Raw genomic sequence first — 21,340 nt, forward strand, 5'->3', positions numbered from 1 at the left:
CCCTTTGAGACATCTGTGATTAAGGGCTGTGTAAATGATCTTTGATTGATTGATTGAGTGAATAGCTTAAGATAGAACAAAATGGAAAATTGGTGAAGAGGCTGAAGAAGAATGCAAACAAACACAACATTATTTCTATGGTCGGGTGCCTTGTTGGGTTCTGCTAAACGACCTGATGGCTGTTGGAACAAACGACTTCCAAATGTGCGTGAAACTGTGGCTGTTTCACAATTTGTGGTAATGCGAGGCGACTTTCCTTGTCCAAGTATCGATGTCATCCTGGTGGGCCTCGCCCTCAGATAGAGGGCCAGAAAGTCATCAGTCACTCGGAGAGTAACAAAGTCCTTAACGGCGGCAGAGTCTGACACCAAACAGAATAGAATTTGGAAAAGTGTCAACGCCACTGCCAGATTGTGTGTCACTTAGAGAAAACGCAGTGAGACAGCGCGGCGGGAATAAAAAGAAAACCCGGTGAAGTGATGTATGAGAAATCAATATTGATTTTGTCTCTTGTAGCTTGAAGCTGCCATCCACAATCCTGTTCAGTGTGCAATGTTGGGCTTCTCTGCGGCCAGCACCTCCTTACCTCAAGGCTTTCTCTGGGTGAGTAACAGACACGCACGCACACACACACACACACACACACACACACACACACACGTTTTTGTATTTTTTACCTTCTTGAGACCTGAGAAAAATGCCTACTTCTTTAGGACCAGCCTTTCTAGATATATAAAGAAGGGTATTTACAACATTAATAATATATACATACTATGCAAATATAAAAAAGCTTGTTGTGAAAAATGAGTTGGAATTTCACAAGAAAAACTTAGAATTTTGGCAGTGTTATAATAAAAGTTGTCATTTTACTCAAGGCAAGTCAAAATTTTACAAGAAAAACTGAACATTTGTGCAATATTATGATAAAAGTTGGAATTTTACTCAATAACAGTCGCAATTTTACAAGAAAAGCTTAACATTTTGGCAATTGTGTGAAAAGAGTCGTAATTTTACTCGACAAAAGTGACAATTTTATAAGCAAACTTTAAAATGTTGGCAATGTTATAATAATAATCGGAATTTTACTTAACAAAATTATGACAAAAGTAATAATTTTACTCAAAAATGTCTCTGTTTTACAAGAACAAAAAAAATGGGCAATATTGTGATAAAAGTCAGAATTTTAATGACAAATGTCACCACTTTGCATTAAAAAGTAATCATTTTACATTAAAAAAAAGTCATAGTTTTACGAGAAAATATTGCAATACAGAACCAGAAAGAATATGAGAAATTGTTCCCAATTTTATAAGAAAAAAGTCGACACATTGTGAGAAAAAGACTGCTTTTAGTTTAGTTTTTGTTTTTTTTAATATATTTTTTTAAATTAATTTTTAATCTTCATTATTTACTTCAAGTTATTACAGTATGTCTCTACATACATATTTATATATTTAAAAAAAAATTGGCCACAGGGAGCGCATTTCAATTTCTTACACACACTTGTTATTACATACGTTGGCCAGAGGGGGAGTACTTCAAATTTTTACACACACTTGTTGTTTCATATGTTGACCAGAGGGGGAGCACCTTAAATTTTTCCACACACTTGTTGTTTCATATGTTGACCAGAGGGGGAGCACTTCAAATGTTTACACATACTTGTTATTTCATATGTTGACCAGAAGGGGAGCACTTTTAAAAGCGACACACAGTCAATGTGAAAAATCCCTCCTTTTTGGGACCACCCTCATTTTGATAGATGTCACCACAAATGAGACATTGTCTATTACATGCAATGTTATTGATTTATGTCATCACTTGTTCACACCTCCTCATATGGAAGATACTTTTCCTTCTTCATGTCTCAAGAAGGGTAGAAATACAAGAACACACACACACACACACACACACACACGTTTTTGTATTTTTTACCTTCTTGAGACCTGAGAAAAATGCCTACCTCTTTAGGACCAGCCTTTCTAGATATATATAGAAGTGTATTTACAACATGAATAATATATACATACTATGCAAATATAAAAAAGGATGTTGTGAAAAATGAGTTGGAATTTCACAAGAAAAAGGTCACAATTTCACAAGAAAAACTTAGAATTTTGGCAGTGTTATAATAAAAGTCGTCATTTTACTCAACGCAAGTCAAAATTTTACCAAAAAAACTGAACATTTGTGCAATATTATGATAAAAGTTGGAATTTTACTCAATAACAGTCGCAATTTTACAAGAAAAGCTTAACATTTTGGCAATTGTGTGAAAAAAGTCGTAATTTTACTCGACAAAAGTCACAATTTTATAAGCAAACTTTAAAATGTTGGCAATGTTATAATAATAATCAGAGTTTTACTTAACAAAATTATGACAAAAGTAATCATTTTACTCAAAAATGTCTCTGTTTTACAAGAACAAAAAAATGGGCAATATTGTGATAAAAGTCAGAATTTTAATGACAAATGTCACCACTTTGCATTAAAAAGTAATAATTTTACATAAAAAAGTCATAGTTTTACGAGAAAATATTGCAATATTACAGAACCAGAAAGAATATGAGAAATTGTTCCCAATTTTATAAGAAAAAAGTCGACACATTGTGAGAAAAAGACTGCTTTAGTTTTGTTTTTGTTTTTTTTTTAATTTTTTTTTTAAATTAATTTTTAATCTTCATTATTTACTTCAAGTTATTACAGTATGACTCTGCATACATATTTATATAATTAAAAATAAATAAATTTGGCCACAGGGGGCGCATTTCAATTTCTTACACACACTTGTTCTTATACATTGGCCAGAGGGGAAGTATTTCAAATTTTTACACACACTTGTTATTTCATATGTTGATCAGAGGGGGAGCACCTCAAATTTTTCCACACACTTGTTATTTCATATGTTGACCAGAGGGGGAGCACTTCAAATGTTTACACACACTTGTCATTTCATATGTTGATCAGAGGGGGAGCACCGCAAATTTTTCCACACACTTGTTATTTCATATGTTGACCAAAGGGGGAGCATCTCAAATTTTTCCACACACTTGTTATTTCATATGTTGACCAGAGGGGGAGCACTTCAAATGTTTACACACACTTGTTATTTCATATGTTGACCAGAGGGGGAGCACTTCAAATGTTTTCACATACTTATTTCATATGTTGACCAGAAGGGGAGCAGTTTTAAAAGCGACACACAGTCAAGTTGAAAAATCCCTCCTTTTTGGGACCACCCTCATTTAGATAGATGTCACCACAAATGAGACATTGTCTATTAGATGCTATGTTATTGATTTATGTCATCACTTGTTGACACCTCCTCATATGGAAGATACTTTTCCTTCTTTGTGTCTCAAGAAGGGTAGAAATACAAGAACACACACACACACACACACACACACACACACACACACACACACACGCACACACATTTTTGTATTTTTTACCTTCTTGAGACCTGAGAAAAATGCCTACCTCTTTAAGACCAGCCTTTCTAGATATATAAAGAAGTGTATTTACAACATGAATAATATATACATACTATGCACATATAAAAAAGCTTGTTGTGAAAAAGGAGTTGGAATTTCACTAGAAAAAGGTCACAATTTCACAAGAAAAACTTAGAATTTTGGCAGTGTTATAATAAAAGTCGTCATTTTACTCAAGGCAAGTCAAAATTTTACAAGAAAAACTGAACATTTGTGCAATATTATGATAAAAGTTGGAATTTTACTCAATAACAGTCGCAATTTTACAAGAAAAGCTTAACATTTTGGCAATTGTGTGAAAAGAGTCGTAATTTTACTCGACAAAAGTCACAATTTTATAAGCAAACTTTAAAATGTTGGCAATGTTATAATAATAATAATCGGAATTTTACATGGCAAAATTATGACAAAAGTAATTTTACTCAAAAATGTCTCTGTTTTACAAGAACAACAAAAAAATGGGCAATATTGTGATAAAAGTCAGAATTTTAATGACAAATGTCACCACTTTGCATTAAAAAGTAATAATTTTACGTAAAAAAAGTCATAGTTTTACGAGAAAATATTGCAATATTACAGAACCAGAAAGAATATGAGAAATTGTTCCCAATTTTATAAGAAACAAGTCGACACATTGTGAGAAAAAGACTGCTTTTAGTTTTGTTTTTGTTTTTTTTATATATTTTTTTAAATTAATTTTTAATCTTCATTATTTACTTCAAGTTATTACAGTATGTCTTTACATACATATTTATATATTTAAAAAAAAGAAATTGGCCACAGGGAGCGCATTTCAATTTCTTACACACACTTGTTATTACATACGTTGGCCAGAGGGGGAGTATTTCAAATTTGTACACACACTTGTTATTTCATATGTTGACCAGAGGGGGAGCACTTCAAATGTTTACACACACTTGTTATTTCATATGTTGACCAGAGGGGGAGCACCTCAAATTTTTCCACACACTTGTTATTTCATATGTTGACCAAAGGGGGAGCATCTCAAATTTTTCCACACACTTGTTATTTCATATGTTGACCAGAGGGGGAGCACTTCAAATGTTTACACACACTTGTTATTTCATATGTTGACCAGAGGGGGAGCACCTCAAATTTTTCCACACACTTGTTATTTCATATGTTGACCAAAGGGGGAGCATCTCAAATTTTTCCACACACTTGTTATTTCATATGTTGACCAGAGGGGGAGCACTTCAAATATTTACACACACTTGTTATTTCACATGTTGACCAGAGGGGGAGCACTTCAAATATTTACACATACTTATTTTATATGTTGACCAGAAGAGGAGCACTTTTAAAAGCGACACACAGTCAATTTGAAAAATGCCTCCTTTTTGGGACCACCCTCATTTAGATAGATGTCACCACAAATGAGACATTGTCTATTAGATGCTATGTTATTGATTTATGTCATCACTTGTTCACACCTCCTCATATGGAAGATACTTTTCCTTCTTCATGTCTCAAGAAGGGTAGAAATACAAGAACACACACACACACACACACACACACACACACACGTTTTTGTATTTTTTACCTTCTTGAGACCTGAGAAAAATGCCTACCTCTTTAGAACCAGCCTTTCTAGATATATATAGAAGTGTATTTTTCAACATTAATAATATATACATACTATGCAAATATAAAAAAGCTTGTTGTGAAAAATGAGTTGGAATTTCACAAGAAAAAGGTCACAATTTCCCAAGAAAAACTTAGAATTTTGGCAGTGTTATAATAAAAGTCGTCATTTTACTCAAGGCAAGTCAAAATTTTACAAGAAAAACTGAACATTTGTGCAATATTATGATAAAAGTTGGAATTTTACTCAATAACAGTCGCAATTTTACAAGAAAAGCTTAACATTTTGGCAATTGTGTGAAAAGAGGCGTAATTTTACTCGACAAAAGTCACAATTTTATAAGCGAACTTTAAAATGTTGGCAATGTTATAATAATAATCGGAATTTTACTTAGCAAAATTATGACAAAAGTAATAATTTTACTCAAAAATGTCTCTGTTTTACAAGAACAAAAATATGGGCAATATTGTGATAAAAGTCAGAATTTTAATGACAAATGTCACCACTTTGCATTAAAAAGTAATCATTTTACATAAAAAAAAAAGTCATAGTTTTACGAGAAAATATTGCAATAATACAGAACCAGAAAGAATATGAGAAATTGTTCCCAATTTTAGAAGAAAGTCGACACATTGTGAGAAAAAGACTGCTTTTAGTTTTTGTTTTTTTATATATTTTTTTAAATTATTTTTTAATCTTCATTATTTACTTCAAGTTATTACAGTATGTCTCTATATACATATTTATTTATTAAAAAAAAAAAAAATTGGCCACAGGGGGCGCATTTAAATTTCTTACACACACTTGTTATTACATACGTTTGCCAGAGGGGAAGTACTTCAAATTTTTACACACACTTGTAGAGGGGGGAGCACCTCAAATTTTTCCACACATTTATTTCATATGTTGACCAGAGGGGGAGCACTTCAAATGTTTACACACACTTGTTATTTCGTATGTTGACCAGAGGGGGAGCACGTCAAATTTTTCCACACACTTATTTCATATGTTGACCAGAGGGGGAGCACTTCAAATGTTTACACACACTTGTTATTTCATATGTTGACCAGAAGGGGAGCACTTTTAAAAGCGACACACAGTCAATTTGAAAAATCGCTCCTTTTTGGGACAACCCTCATTTAGATAGATGTCACAACAAATGAGACATTGTCTATTAGATGCAATGTTATTGATTTATGTCATCACTTGTTCACACCTCCTCATATGGAAGATACTTTTCCTTCTTCATGTCTCAAGAAGGGTAGAAATACAAGAACACACACACACACGAAGAATCAATCACAAGGAATCCACCTTTTACCGTTTGGAATCATTGCAGCCTTTAGCCCCGTAACCATCGCTTTTGAACTCATCCTCTGTGTTTGCATTTTATTCACATTTGAGGAATAGCATATAAAATGTAGCTAAAAGGTCAGAATGCGGAGGTCAAATTTTGCTGGGAAACTGCGACTGCAACATTAAACTGTTACTGTGTGACATAAAGGTAAGTTGTAGGTGTCGGCTTGCTTTTATGAAGTGGACACCATCACACATCACAATGCAGCCTCCCGAGAAAGAAAATGAAATGATAGCAAAAAGAAGATATTTAGGAATTGATTTGGGGACTTTGGGGGCGGTTATTATGTGGAAAAGTAACAAAATCCTCTTTGTCTTTCTCCACGCTCGCCACGTTCTACCCTTTAGGCCACAGGTGCGAAACCTGAGGCCCACATCATTTTATGTGGCCCACAAAAGCCTGAAAATAATATGCGTCAAAGTTTCAAATGTATTCACAATATCATAAAACAATTATAATAGTAGTGAATATAATTTCAATATCAAGTCTTTTCTTGCTAAATGTATTCATTCTTTCCATTGTGACAGAAACAATTAGATAGATAGTACTTTATTGATTCCTTCAGGAGAGTTCCCTCAGGAAAATTTAAAATTACATGTACTTGATGTATAATAAACTGTATTTATATTATTCACATGTGAATAATCCTGTATAATAGACTGTATTTATATTATTCACATGTGAATAATGCTGTATAATAGACTGTATTTATATTATTCACATGTGAATAATGCTGTATAATAGACTGTATTTATATTATTCACATGTGAACAATGCTGTATAATAGACTGTATTTATATTATTCACATGTGAATAATGCTGTATAATAGACTGTATTTATATTATTCACATGTGAATAATGCTGTATAATAGACTGTATTTATATTATTCACATGTGAATAATGATGTATAATAGACTGTATTTATGTTTTTCACATGTGAATAATGCTGTATAATAGACTGTATTTATATTATTCACATGTGAATAATGCTGTATAATAGACTGTATTCATATTATTCACATGTGAATAATGCTCTATAATAGACTGTATTTATGTTATTCACATGTGAATAATGCTGTATAATGACTGTATTTGTTTTTCACATGTGAATAATGCTGTATAATAAACTATATTATTCACATGTGAATAATGCTGTATAATAGACTGTATTTATGTTTTTCACATGTGAATAATGCTGTATAATAAACTATTTGTTATTCACATGTGAATAATGCTGTATAATAGACTGTATTTATATTAGTCACATATGAATAATGCTGTATAATAGACTGTATTTATATTTTTCACATGTGAATAATGCTGTATAATAGACTGTAGTTATATTATTCACATGTGAATAATGCTGTATAATAGACTGTATTTATATTATTCACATGTGAATAATGCTGTATAATAGACTGTATTTATATTATTCACATGTGAATAATGCTGTATAATAGACTGTATTTATACTATTCACATGTGAATAATGCTCTATAATAGACTGTATTTATGTTATTCACATGTGAATAATGCTTTAGAATAGACTGTATTTATATGTTTCACATGTGAATAATGCTGTATAATAGACTGTATTTATATTATTCACATGTGATTAATGCTGTATAATAGACTGTATTTATGCTATTCACATGTGAATAATGCTGTATAATAGACTGTATTTATGTTTTTCACATGTGAATAATGCTGTATAATAAACTATTTATATTATTCACATGTGAATAATGCTGTATAATAGACTGTATTTATGTTTTTCACATGTGAATAATGCTGTATAATAAACTATTTGTTATTCACATGTGAATAATGCTGTATAATAGACTGTATTTATATTATTCACATGTGAATAATGCTGTATAATAGACTGTATTAATTTTATTCACATGTGAATAATGCTGTATAATACTGTATTTATATTATTCACATGTGAATAATGCTGTATAGTAGACTGTATTTATGTTATTCACATGTGAATAATGCTGTATAATAGACTGTATTTATATTATTCACAAGTGAATAATGCTGTATAATAGACTGTATTTATATTATTCACATGTGAATAATGCTGTATAATAGACTGTATTTATATTATTCACAAGTGAATAATGCTGTATAATAGACTGTATTTATATTATTCACATGTGAATAATGCTGTATAATAGACTATTTATATTATTCACATGTGAATAATGCTCTATAATAGACTGTATTTATGTTATTCACATGTGAATAATGCTGTATAATAGACTGTATTTATATTATTCACATGTAAATAATGCTGTATAATAGACTTTATTGATGTTATTCACATGTGAATAATGCTGTACAATAGACTGTATTTATGTTATTCACATGTGAATAATGCTGTATAATAGACTGTATTTATATTCACATGTGAATAATGCTGTATAATAGACTATTTATATTATTCACATGTAAATAATGCTGTATAATAGACTTTATTTGTTATTCACATGTGAATAATGCTGTACAATAGACTGTATTTATGTTATTCACATGTGAATAATAATGTATAATAGACTCTATTTATGTTATTCACATGTGAATAATGCTGTATAATAGACTGTATTTGTTTTTCACATGTGAATAATGCTGTATAATAGACTATTTATATTATTCACATGTGAATAATACTGTGTAATAGACTGTATTTGTTTTTCACATGTGAATAATGCTGTATAATAAACTATTTGTTATTCACATGTGAATAATGCTGTGTAAGAGACTGTATTTATATTATTCACATGTGAATAATGCTGTATAATAGACTATTTATATTATTCACATGTGAATAATGCTGTATAATAGACTGTATTTATATTATTCACATGTGAATAATGCTGTATAATAGACTGTATTTATGTTATTCACATGTGAATAATGCTGTATAATAGACTGTTATTCACATGTGAATAATGCTGTATAATAGACTGTATTTATGTTATTCACATGTGAATAATGCTGTATAATAGACTGTATTTATGTTATTCACATGTGAATAATGCTGTATAATTGACTGTATGTATATTATTCACATGTGAATAATGCTGTATAATAGACTGTATTAGCTATTCACATGTAAATAATGCTGTATAATAGACTGTATTTATATTCACATGTGAATAATGCTGTATAATAGACTGTATTTATATTAGTCACATGTGAATAATGCTGTATAATAGACTGTATTTATATTATTCACATGTGAATAATGCTGTATAATAGACTGTATTTATGTTTTTCCACATGTGAATAATGCTGTATAATAGACTGTATTTATGTTATTCACATGTGAATAATGCTGTATAATAGACTGTATTTATATTCACATGTGAATAATGCTGTATAATAGACTGTATTTATATTATTCACATGTAAATAATGCTGTATAATAGACTTTATTTGTTATTCACATGTGAATAATGCTGTATAATAGACTGTATTTATATTATTCACATGTGAATAATGCTGTATAATAAACTGTATTTATATTATTCACATGTGAATAATGCTGTATAATAGACTGCATTTATATTATTCACATGTAAAAAATACCCAAGTGTTTATTGTCTATTGTGAGCAAACTGTGGTGCTGGATTTCCCCCAGGGATTAATAAAGTACTTTCTATTTTATTCTATTGTAAACATGTATGCAGGTAGAAATATCACAGATTACATAACAAAACACCTTTGACAATCAAAGCATGATAGTAACGAAGTACATTTTGTATTTTGTTACCGTAGCCTATGTGACGCGTCGCGCTTTTATTGTGAAGCATGTTTTGACGACAAGACTGAAGAATGCCAAATATTTCCTGCCTGTTTTTTTTTTACGCGCAAATACTTTAGTCAAGGTTTTGACGCACCTAAGTTATGGAGTCACCCTCTCTTGCCCCAGAAAGTGTCTCAGAGACACAGCGTCCTCAACGTGATTGCACTTTAATGCTAAACGTCCTCCGAGGGTTCGCCCCTTTTCCACGGCGCACTCGGGAGAAAAGACCTCATTAAAGTCTGCTTGGAAGTTGAACCGGAGACTTCCCAGGTGGAAGACGTGTTTACATCCTCCCATGCTTGACACTTGACGGTTTATTTTTTTCATCCAGCAGCAAGATGAAGCTGCAAGGCTAAGCTGACTCTCATGCGTGTTGACACTTTGTAACGCAGCCGCTCTCCTTCTGGGCTGCTGGCGAAATCAAAGAGCAATATGAATGAAGCCTTGAGCGCTCAATGACGAGCATCTTCCATCTCCTACCAATGGGAATTCCTGTCTCATCCTGCCCGGATCACCGCTTGTCCACGCCGCCGCTTATAATTCTGCGATCAATACTAATGTTTCATCAACGATATTGGCCACGCCCTCTGACATGATCAATCCCTGGCGACTGTGCTGTTAGATATCACTTAGACCTCAGCCACCTTGACCTGTCTGTCAACTGGACAACTGGTCAACTGTCAACAATATATATATATATATATATATATATATATATATATATATATATATATATAAACCCTCTTTCTATATGAGTTGGGAAATTGTGTTAGATGTAAATATAAACGGAATACAATGATTCGCAAATCCTTTTCAACCCATATTCAATTGAATGCACTACAAAGACAACATATTTGATGTTCAAACTCATAAACTTTATTATTTTTTTTGCAAATAATATTTAACTTAGAATTTCATGGCTGCAACACGTGCCAAAGTAGTTGGGAAAGGGCATGTTCACCACTGTGTTACATGGCCTTTCCTTTTAACAACACTCAGTAAACGTTTGGGAACTGAGGAAACTAATTGTTGAAGCTTTGAAAGTGGAATTATTTCCCATTCTTGTTTCATGTAGAGCTTCAGTCGTTCAACAGTCCGGGGGTCTCCGCTGTCGTATTTTACGCTTCATAATGCGCCACACATTTTCGATGGGAGACAGGTCTGGACTGCAGGCGGGCCAGGAAAGTACCCGCACTCTTTTTTTTTTTTTTTTTTACGAAGCCACGCTGTTGTAACACGTGCTGAATGTGGCTTGGCATTGTCTTGCTGAAATAAGCAGGGGCGTCCATGAAAAAGATGGCGCTTAGATGGCAGCATATGTTGTTCCAAAACCTGTATGTACCTTTCAGCATTAACGGTGCCTTCACAGATGTGTAAGTTACCCATGTCTTGGGCACTAATGCACCCCCATACCATCACACATGCTAGCTTTTCAACTTTGCGTCGATAACAGTCTGGATGGTTCGCTTCCCCTTTGGTCCGGATGACACGATGTCGAATATTTCCAAAAACAATTTGAAATGTGGACTCGTCAGACCACAGAACACTTTTCCACTTTGCATGAGTCCATCTTAGATGATCTCGGGCCCGGAGAAGCCGGCGGCGTTTCTGGGTGTTGTTGATAAATGGCTTTCGCTTTGCCATCAGTGTGTGAATGTGTGTGTGAATGGGTAAATGTGGAAGTAGTGTCAAAGCGCTTTGAGTACCTTGAAGGTAGAAAAGCGCTATACAAGTACAACCCATTTTTTATACAAGTACAACCCATAGTAGAGCTTTAACTTGCACTTACAGATGTAGCGACCAACTGTATTTAGTGACAGTGGTTTTCTGAAGTGTTCCTGAGCCCATGTGGTGATATCCTTTAGAGATTGATGTCGCTTTTTGATACAGTGCCGTCTGAGGGATGGAAGGTCACGGTCATTCAATGTTGGTTTCCGGCCATGCCGCTTACGTGCAGTGATTTCTCCAGATTCTCTGAACCTTTTGATGATATTATGGACCGTAGATGTTGAAATCCCTAAATTTCTTGCAATTGCACTTTGAGAAACGTTGTTCTTAAACTGTTTGACTATTTGCTCACGCATTTGTGGACAAAGGGGTGTACCTCGCCCCATCCTTTCTTGTGAATGACTGAGCATTTTTTGGGAAGCTGTTTTTATACTCAATCATGGCACCCACCTGTTCCCAATTAGCCTGCACACCTGTGGGATGTTCCAAATAAGTGTTTGATGAGCATTCCTCAAATTTATCAGTATTTATTGCCACCTTTCCCAACTTCTTTGTCACGTGTTGCTGGCATCAAATTCTAAAGTTAATGATTATTTGCAAAAAAAAATAAAAATGTTTATGAGTTTGAACATCAAATATGTTGTCTTTGTAGCATATTCAACTGAATATGGCTTGAAAATGATTTGCAAATCATTGTATTCCGTTTATATTTACTACATCTAACACAATTTCCCAATTCATATGGAAACGGGGTTTGTATGTATGCATATATATATATGTGTATATATATATATATATATATATATATATATATATATATATATATATATATATATATATATATGTGTGTATGTATGAAGATGAGGTGGATCACCTTGATTTAAAAAGTATCTCTCCTGCTGACAAAGTGTGTGTGAAGGTGTTTCCATGGGCTTATTTAGAGCCCAACTATTTGAGAAAAGGGACTGATTGAGTGCACGTACTGTACATTTACTGAGTGGTGCCGCTCATCACATAAATGTTGCACACAAATACATTTCCACTGTGAGGATGAAGTCCATCAGACAACTGTTGACTGTTTGGCTGCACATGATGGCGGACACACTCCGTGCCTTCATCTCGCACAAAGTCATCTAATTAAAGCTGGCAAAGCATTTGGGAAGTGTCCTCCTCCCCTGAGCGGCGAGGAGGACTCAGTCCAGATCACGGCTGCAGATGGCTGTTTCTCTAAACGAGCGGGCGGCCACTTTGCCAGGAAGTACACGGCGCGGTGGGGAGGGGGGAAGCGAGCGTGGCCGAGGAGCGGACACGTGAGCGTGGAGGTGGAGAGGCGCCACTTGAAACCTTCCTTTATCCGGCCCCTCGCAGCCAGATAAGTCGCAGCTATCTTCTCCTCAGCAGATAATTATTTGTTCTGGCTTGTTCTCCACAGCCCACAGGAGCTCTCCTGTCCACATTCCACTCGCGGCTACAAATCAAACAAATGATGGCATGCAAATGTTGGTGAGTGGGGAGGATCACGGGCTAACGACTATATTTAGCTCATGTTGCCGTCACATGATGGCATTTAAACACAGACTACATGTCAGCGGCCTGGCACACACCCACAGGGAGAAGGCCTGGCACCCACCCCTGATTTTCAAGGCAAAAACTGATTTTCAAGGTAAAAGCTGATTTTCAAGGCAAAAACTGATTTTCAAGGTAAAAGCTGATTTTCAAGACAAAAGCTGATTTTCAAGGTAAAAGCTGATTTTCAAGACAAAAGCTGATTTTCAAGACAAAAACTGATTTTCAAGGCAAAAACTGATTTTCAAGGTAAAAGCTGATTTTCAAGGCAAAAACTGATTTTCAAGGTAAAAGCTGATTTTCAAGACAAAAACTGATTTTCAAGACAAAAACTGATTTTCAAGGCAACAACTGATTTTCAAGGTAAAAGCTGATTTTCAAGACAAAAGCTGATTTTCAAGGTAAAAGCTGATTTTCAAACTAAAAGCTGATTTTCAAGACAAAAACTGATTTTCAAGGTTAGGGTTAGGGTTCTAATTTTCAAGTTAAAAGCTCGTTTTCAAGGTAAAAGCTGGTTTTCAATGTAAAAACTGATATTCAAGGTTAGGGTTAGGGTTCTAATTTTCAAGGTAAAAGCTAATTTTCAAGGTAGTAACTGATTTTCAAGGTAAAAGCTGATTTTCAAGGTTAGGGTTATAGGGTTAGGGTTCTAATTTTCAAGGTAAAAGCTAATTTTCAAGTTAAAAGCAAATTTTCAAGGTAACAGCTGATTTTCAAGGCAAAAACTGAGTTTCAAGGTAAAAGCTGATTTTCAAGGTAAAAGCTGATTTTCAAGGTTAGGGTTCTAATTTTCAAGTTAAAAGCTAATTTTAAGGTAGTAACTGATTTTCAAGGTAAATGCTGATTTTCAAGGTAAAAGCTGGTTTTCAAGGTTAGGGTTATAGGGTTAGGGTTCTAATTTTCAAGGTAAAAGCACATTTTCAAGTTAAAAGCTAATTTTCAAGGTAAAACCTGATTTTCAAGGTAAAAATTGATTTTCAAGGCAAAAACTGATTTTCAAGACAAAAACAGATTTTCAAGGTAAAAGCTGATTTTCAAGACAAAAACAGATTTTCAAGGTAAAAGCTGATTTTCAAGGTTAGGGTTAGGATTCTAATTTTCAAGGTAAAAGCTAAATTTCAAGGTAAAAGCTGATTTTCAAGGTAAAAGCTGATTTTCAAGGCAAAAACTGATTTTCAAGGCAAAAACTGATTTTCAAGGCAAAAACTGATTTTCAAGGTAAAAGTGAAGTGAAGTGAATTACATTTATATAGCGCTTTTTCTCCAGCGACTCAAAGCGCTTTACACTGTGAAAGCCAATATCTAAGTTACATTTAAAACCAGCGTGGGTGGCACTGGGAGCAGGTTTTTGCCCAAGGACAAGTGACAAGTGACTAGGATAGCGGGAGCGGGGATCGAACCTGGAACCCTCAAGTTGCTGGCACGGCCGCTCTACCAACCGAGCTATACCGCCCCAGGGTATTAGGGTTAGGGTTCTAATTTTCAAGTTAAAAGCTAATTTTCAAGGTTAGGGTTATAGGGTTAGGGTTCTAATTGTCAAGGTAAAAGCTAATTTTCAAGTTAAAAGCTGATTTTCAAGGCAAAAACAGATTTTCAAGGTAAAAGCTGATTTTCAAGGTTAGGGTTAGGGTTCTAATTTTCAAGGTAAACGCTGATTTTCAAGGCAAAAACTGATTTTCAAGATAAAAGCTGATTTTCAAGGTAAAAACTGATTTTCAAGGTACAAGCTGATTTTCAAGGCAAAAGCTGATTTTCAAAGCAAAAGCTGAGTTTCAAGGTAAAAACTGATTTTCAAGGTAAAAGCTGATTTTCAAGGTTAGGGTTAGGGTTCTAATTTTCAAGGTAAAAGCTAATTTTCAAGTTAAAAGCTAATTTTCAAGGTAAAACCTGATTTTCAAGGTAAAACCAGATTTTCAAGGTAAAAGCTGATTTTCAAGGCAAAACCCGATTTTCAAGGCAAAACCCGATTTTCAAGGTGAAAACTGATTTCCAAGGAAAAAGCAGATTTTCAAGGAAAAAGCAGATTTTCAAGGTAAAAGCTGATTTTCAAGGTTAGGGTTCTAATTTTCAAGTTAAAAGCTGATTTTCAAAGTAAAAGCTGATTTTCAAGGTACAAGCTGATTTTCAAGGTTAGGGTTCTAATTTTCAAGGTAAAAACTGATTTTCAAGGTAAAAGTTGATTTTAACGACTATATTTCGCTCATGTTGCCGTCACATGATGGGATTTAAACAGACTACATGTCGGCGGCCTGGCACACACCCAGAGGGAGAAGGCCTCGCACCCACAGGGAGGGAGGCAGCCTGGCACCCACTGGGAGGAAGGCGGCCTGGCACCCAGCGGGAGGGACGCGGCCTGGCACCCAGCGGGAGGGGCCCCTCGAGGCGTCACGCAGGAGAGATAAATGAAGCGATATCCAACAGCCGTAGTGGCGTGACTGCACATGCATGACAAATGGCTTGGAAGGCCGCCGTGGTCTTGGTTTTTGTCAGGCTGGCACAAAGGCCGCTGCACACGTGGCACGCAGGAAATGAGTCCCTGCATTGAGGGAGACGCGCAGCAGGCGGTGTGGTGATTGCTCTGCCAGGCCTGTTATGATTGGCCATCGTCGCTCCTGGTCAATTGCTCCCCTCGCCTTTGTTGTGTGGCAGCTTTTGTCCCATCTGCTCTCGCTTCAATAGCACCGTGCTGATTGTCGGGGTGGCGTGGCTCGGGTGGTAGAGTGGCCATCTGCGAATGTTGCTCGTTCGAATCCTTCGCCGCCGGTTACCGGGTCGAAGTGTCCTTGAGCAAGGCACTGAACACTGCTCCTGATGTGAGGTCATTACTATGCAAGTACAAGCTTATATTCCATTGAAGTGAGACGTGTCCAACATGTTGGACTTGGGGGCCGCATTGGGCTAAAAAAACTTGGTCAAGGGCCGAAAGCCAACTGCATGTAAAGTAACTATATATACATCTATTTGTGTGTGTGTATGTATATATATATATATATATATATATATGTACATAGTCCTGTTAAACTAAACATGTGACTGTACTACAAGTGCAACATTGGACAAGTGCAATCAGCAACCAAGTGCAATACATTCCTGGTGAAATATCAAGTGCAATACTCTGCTGTTAATGCTCAACTTTAACTTTAATGTCACGAGGGAGGTGCTGGACATTGAGTCCGAGTGGACCATGTTCCGCGCCTCTGTTGTCGAGGCGGCTGATTGGAGCTGTGGCCGCAAGGTAGTTGGTGCCTGTCGTGGCGGTATACCTAGAACCCGCTGGTGGACACCGGCGGTGAGGGATGCCGTCAAGCTGAAGAAGGAGTCCTATCGGGTTCTTTTGGCTCATAGGACTCCTGAGGCAGCGGACAGGTACCGACAGGCCAAGCGGTGTGCGGCTTCAGCGGTTGCGGAGGCAAAAACTCGGACATGGGAGGAGTTCGGGGAAGCCATGGAAAACGACTTCCGGACGGCTTCGAAGCGATTCTGGACCACCATCCGCCGCCTCAGGAAGGGGAAGCAGTGCAGTGTCAACACCGTGTATGGTGCGGATGGTGTTCTGCTGACCTCGACTGCGGATGTTGTGGATCGGTGGAGGGAATACTTCGAAGACCTCCTCTATCCCACCAACACGTCTTCCTATGAGGAAGCAGTGCCTGGGGAATCTGTGGTGGGCTCTCCTATTTCTGGGGCTGAGGTTGCTGAGGTAGTTAAAAAGCTCCTCGGTGGCAAGGCCCCAGGGGTGGATGAGATCCGCCCGGAGTTCCTTAAGGCTCTGGATGCTGTGGGGCTGTCTTGGTTGACAAGACTCTGCAGTATCGCGTGGACATCGGGGGTGGTACCTCTGGATTGGCAGACCGGGGTGGTGGTTCCTCTCTTTAAGAAGAGGAACCGGAGGGTGTGTTCTAACTATCGTGGGATCACACTCCTCAGCCTTCCCGGTAAGGTCTATTCAGGTGTACTGGAGAGGAGGCAACGCCGGATAGTCGAACCTCGGATTCAGGAGGAACAGTGTGGTTTTCGTCCTGGTCGTGGAACTGTGGACCAGCTCTATACTCTCGGCAGGGTCCTTGAGGGTGCATGGGAGTTTGCCCAACCAGTCTACATGTGCTTTGTGGACTTGGAGAAGGCATTCGACCGTGTCCCTCGGGAAGTCCTGTGGGGAGTGCTCAGAGAGTATGGGGTTTCGGACTGTCTGATTGTGGCGGTCCGCTCCCTGTATGATCAGTGTCAGAGCTTGGTTCGCATTGCCGGCAGTAAGTCGGACACGTTTCCAGTGAGGGTTGGACTCCGCCAAGGCTGCCCTTTGTCACCCATTCTGTTCATAACTTTTATGGACAGAATTTCTAGGCGCAGTCAAGGCGTTGAGGGGATCTGGTTTGGTGGCTGCAGGATTAGGTCTCTGCTTTTTGCAGATGATGTGGTCCTGATGGCTTCATCTAGCCAGGATCTTCAGCTCTCGCTGGATCGGTTCGCAGCCGAGTGTGAAGCGACTGGGATGGGAATCAGCACCTCCAAGTCCGAGTCCATGGTTCTCGCCCGGAAAAGGGTGGAGTGCCATCTCCGAGTTGGGGATGAGATCTTGCCCCAAGTGGAGGAGTTCAAGTACCTCGGAGTCTTGTTCACGAGTGAGGGAAGAGTGGATCGTGAGATCGACAGGCGGATCGGTGCGGCGTCTTCAGTAATGCGGACGCTGTATCGATCCGTTGTGGTGAAGAAGGAGCTGAGCCGGAAGGCAAAGCTCTCAATTTACCGGTCGATCTACGTTCCCATCCTCACCTATGGTCATGAGCTTTGGGTTATGACCGAAAGGACAAGATCACGGGTACGAGCGGCCCAAATGAGTTTCCTCCGCCGGGTGGCGGGGCTCTCCCTTAGAGATAGGGTGAGAAGCTCTGTCATCCGCGGGGAGCTCAAAGTAAAGCCGCTGCTCCTCCACAAGGAGAGGAGCCAGATGAGGTGGTTCGGGCATCTGGTCAGGATGCCACCCGAACGCCTCCCTAGGGAGGTGTTTCGGGCACGTCCGACCGGTAGGAGGCCACGGGGAAGACCCAGGACATGCTGGGAAAACTATCTCTCCCGGCTGGCCTGGGAACGCCTCGGGATCCCCCGGGAGGAGCTGGACCAAGTGGCTGGGGAGAGGCTTCCCTGCTTAAGCTGCTGCCCCCGCGACCCGACCTCGGATAAGTGGAAGAAGATGGATGGATGGAAATATCAAGTGCAATACTCTGCTGTTAATGCTCAACTTTGTGTAATTAGTAAATAGGATTCAAGTTTAAAATTTTAAGGCACTACTGTTTTTCCTGTGCTTTGAACCCTGTGTCTTATAAAATGGTGCGGCTAATTTATGGATGTTTCTACGCTGAAGGCCATCATACGAATACTTTTCATTAGAATGCACGCAATGTTGTTCAAATGTTGTGTTATTGTTTGTGCTATGGCGCCATCCTTTGGACAAGTTCGCTCACTGCTGGGTGATTGTTAGTTCCTGCTGTTTAAAGCTTTGTACTGGAAATAGAATTAGTTCTGACTTTTTATTGACCATAGCGTTTCAACTCGTATGGATTCTCCGTTCATCACTCCAAGCAACGTTTGTACGTTTTACAATATAACTAAAACAATTCTTACTATTAAAGCGTCCCACGTGTGATGTCTGTAGGAGTGTTTTCATGCATATTTGTACACGCTATTGTAATGTAATGAAGCTAGCGTCGTTAGTATTAGCTGTAATGCTAACCCGTCTGTGTTAGTATTAACTTACAATGGCATTCTTTTTGTATTCTTTCAGTTTCACAATTTCCTTAGTGAATTCACCTAAACGTCACCATCTGTTTAGCTGATTAGAGAGTTAGTGACAGGTTCAAACACTGATGACACCTATTAAACAAGACAAGAGGCAAAGAATCAAACAGAGACAGAATTAAATTTGGACTCAATATTGAGGAGAACCTGTAACCTCTTACAGTGTCACCCGCGCTCTGCCAAACGATTGCACTCCTTCTTTATTTGACTTTCTCCCACCACCTGACCACAGCTGCTTCCAAAGGGAAGTGGGTCGTAAACAGCGTTGCCTTTGGTTACCGAACAGTTCAAAAGAAGAGGTCGTAAAATAGTTCAAAGAGAGTTCCATAAAATACTTCAGAGAGTTCCATAAAATAGTTAAAAAAGAGTTTGTAAAATACTTCAAAAAGAGTTCGTCTGGAAATTGGGCAGATCCTGCCATCTGTCCACTTTTGAAGTCACAGTGGAGTTTTACGAGCATTCTTTGCCTGGAACTCATTTCAACACAAAGTTTTGTGTGATAACTTACAAACAATTATTCTAACATTTAGCTTCCGCACTTCTGTTTTGTTTGATCAGCCGTTTTACTGCCATGTTACAGACACCGTTTGGAAAAAATTTAACATTTACAAAATCCTTGTAAATAACTCACTTCACAAGCTATATATCTGCGCTTTATAAATGGATTGTTTCCCTACAAGTTAGTGGGTGCGGCTTATATATATTCCGGAAGATGCGTAATATTTTTGTATTTTATATACTTTTTTTTCATTTGACCTATTATTTACACGTTTCAAGAAAGAAATCTTGCCCAAATTTCGCTGAACTGGTCGACTGTGTATGCTCGCAAAAGGACAATAACGATCCTTATCTTATTTGATCTTGAAGTGCGTCCAAGCACTTAGTGTGAGTATGCCCTCAAATAAAAGCTGTTCGTCTTTACTTCTTCCACAAGTGTTTAAAAAGTAACTTTGAGCATACCTAAAGTCAAAGTCAGTGTGACCATGTGAGAAATGAAATGTGAGCACAATTTGAAAAGCCGAGATCATGAACCGACTCCAGCGATCAATTCTTACTTGATCCTATAGCCTCATAAAAAGAAGAAGAAAAAAAAACAATAACCGCTGAGCTGCACTGATCCTCTCAGAAACCTACTTTGTCTCCGGTGATGAAAAGACGGGAGTTGACTGAAGTCCCGGAGTTGACTTTGTGAGTTTATCATAGCATGTGGTTAGCATTCAAAGTCAGTTCTGAATGGCAAACTTGGAAAGGATAATTGATGTGTTAAATCTTCCTTTTAAAGTGCTGAGAAGTCTAAAACAAACGTACAAACAAACACTCTTGGCAATTCTATCAAAATAATCATTTGATTTAAATCAACATGCTTCTTTTTCTCCCAGTTTTTTTTATAATGTCAGCAACTGTCACATTCCTGCAATTTAATCAAACGTTCACTTGCCTTTTTAGCAATCAAATAGTCGACAGTTCTGCTATTAAAAAAAGATTTTTACCGTGTCTTCCAAACTATATTTTCTTTTAGAAGAAATAAATATTTTTGCATATATTAGCCGCACCAGACTATAAGCCTCAGATATATGTGAAATTAGTTATTTTTACACACCTCAATTGTTTCCAAACGATGTCTGCAACAGGGCAGTAAAATGGCAGATCATACAAAACAGAAAACTAATTGATATCTTTATTGAATAAGATGTTCTCCTTTTTTATTGAGGTTCAAAATGTTTATCAGGATTCTTCTTTTTTCTACATTGTAAACACTTTGAACAGTTTCTTAAAGTGGACCATTCTAGTACCTTGTTTGATTTCTTTGCTTAATCCATTCCATCATTTAGCCGTTAGCCAAGAAAAAGCCGTAGTTTAGCCGCACCTTTGTATAAGTCGCAGGGTTCAAAGCTTGGGAAAATAGTCCGGAAAATATATTGCTTTTTTTCTAAAAACACGCATTTTTAGTTTTAAAAAATATGTACCGTATTTTCT

General features: G+C 37.1%; 1 protein-coding gene across 4 annotated transcripts in view; it reads left to right on the forward strand.

Annotated features, from left to right (window-relative positions):
- The window catches only part of arhgef10la (Rho guanine nucleotide exchange factor (GEF) 10-like a), a 456,971-nt gene that overhangs the window by 339,858 nt on the left and 95,773 nt on the right, over positions 1-21,340 (forward strand). For all 4 annotated transcript variants that reach the window (XM_061977629.1, XM_061977630.1, XM_061977632.1 and 1 more), the window contains one exon: positions 517-603. In XM_061977629.1, coding sequence (XP_061833613.1) covers positions 517-603 — 87 coding nt within the window. The remainder of the gene's footprint in view (positions 1-516; positions 604-21,340) is intronic.

This window comes from Nerophis lumbriciformis, linkage group LG18 (genome assembly GCF_033978685.3).
Source record: "Nerophis lumbriciformis linkage group LG18, RoL_Nlum_v2.1, whole genome shotgun sequence".
Taxonomy (NCBI): domain Eukaryota; kingdom Metazoa; phylum Chordata; class Actinopteri; order Syngnathiformes; family Syngnathidae; genus Nerophis; species Nerophis lumbriciformis.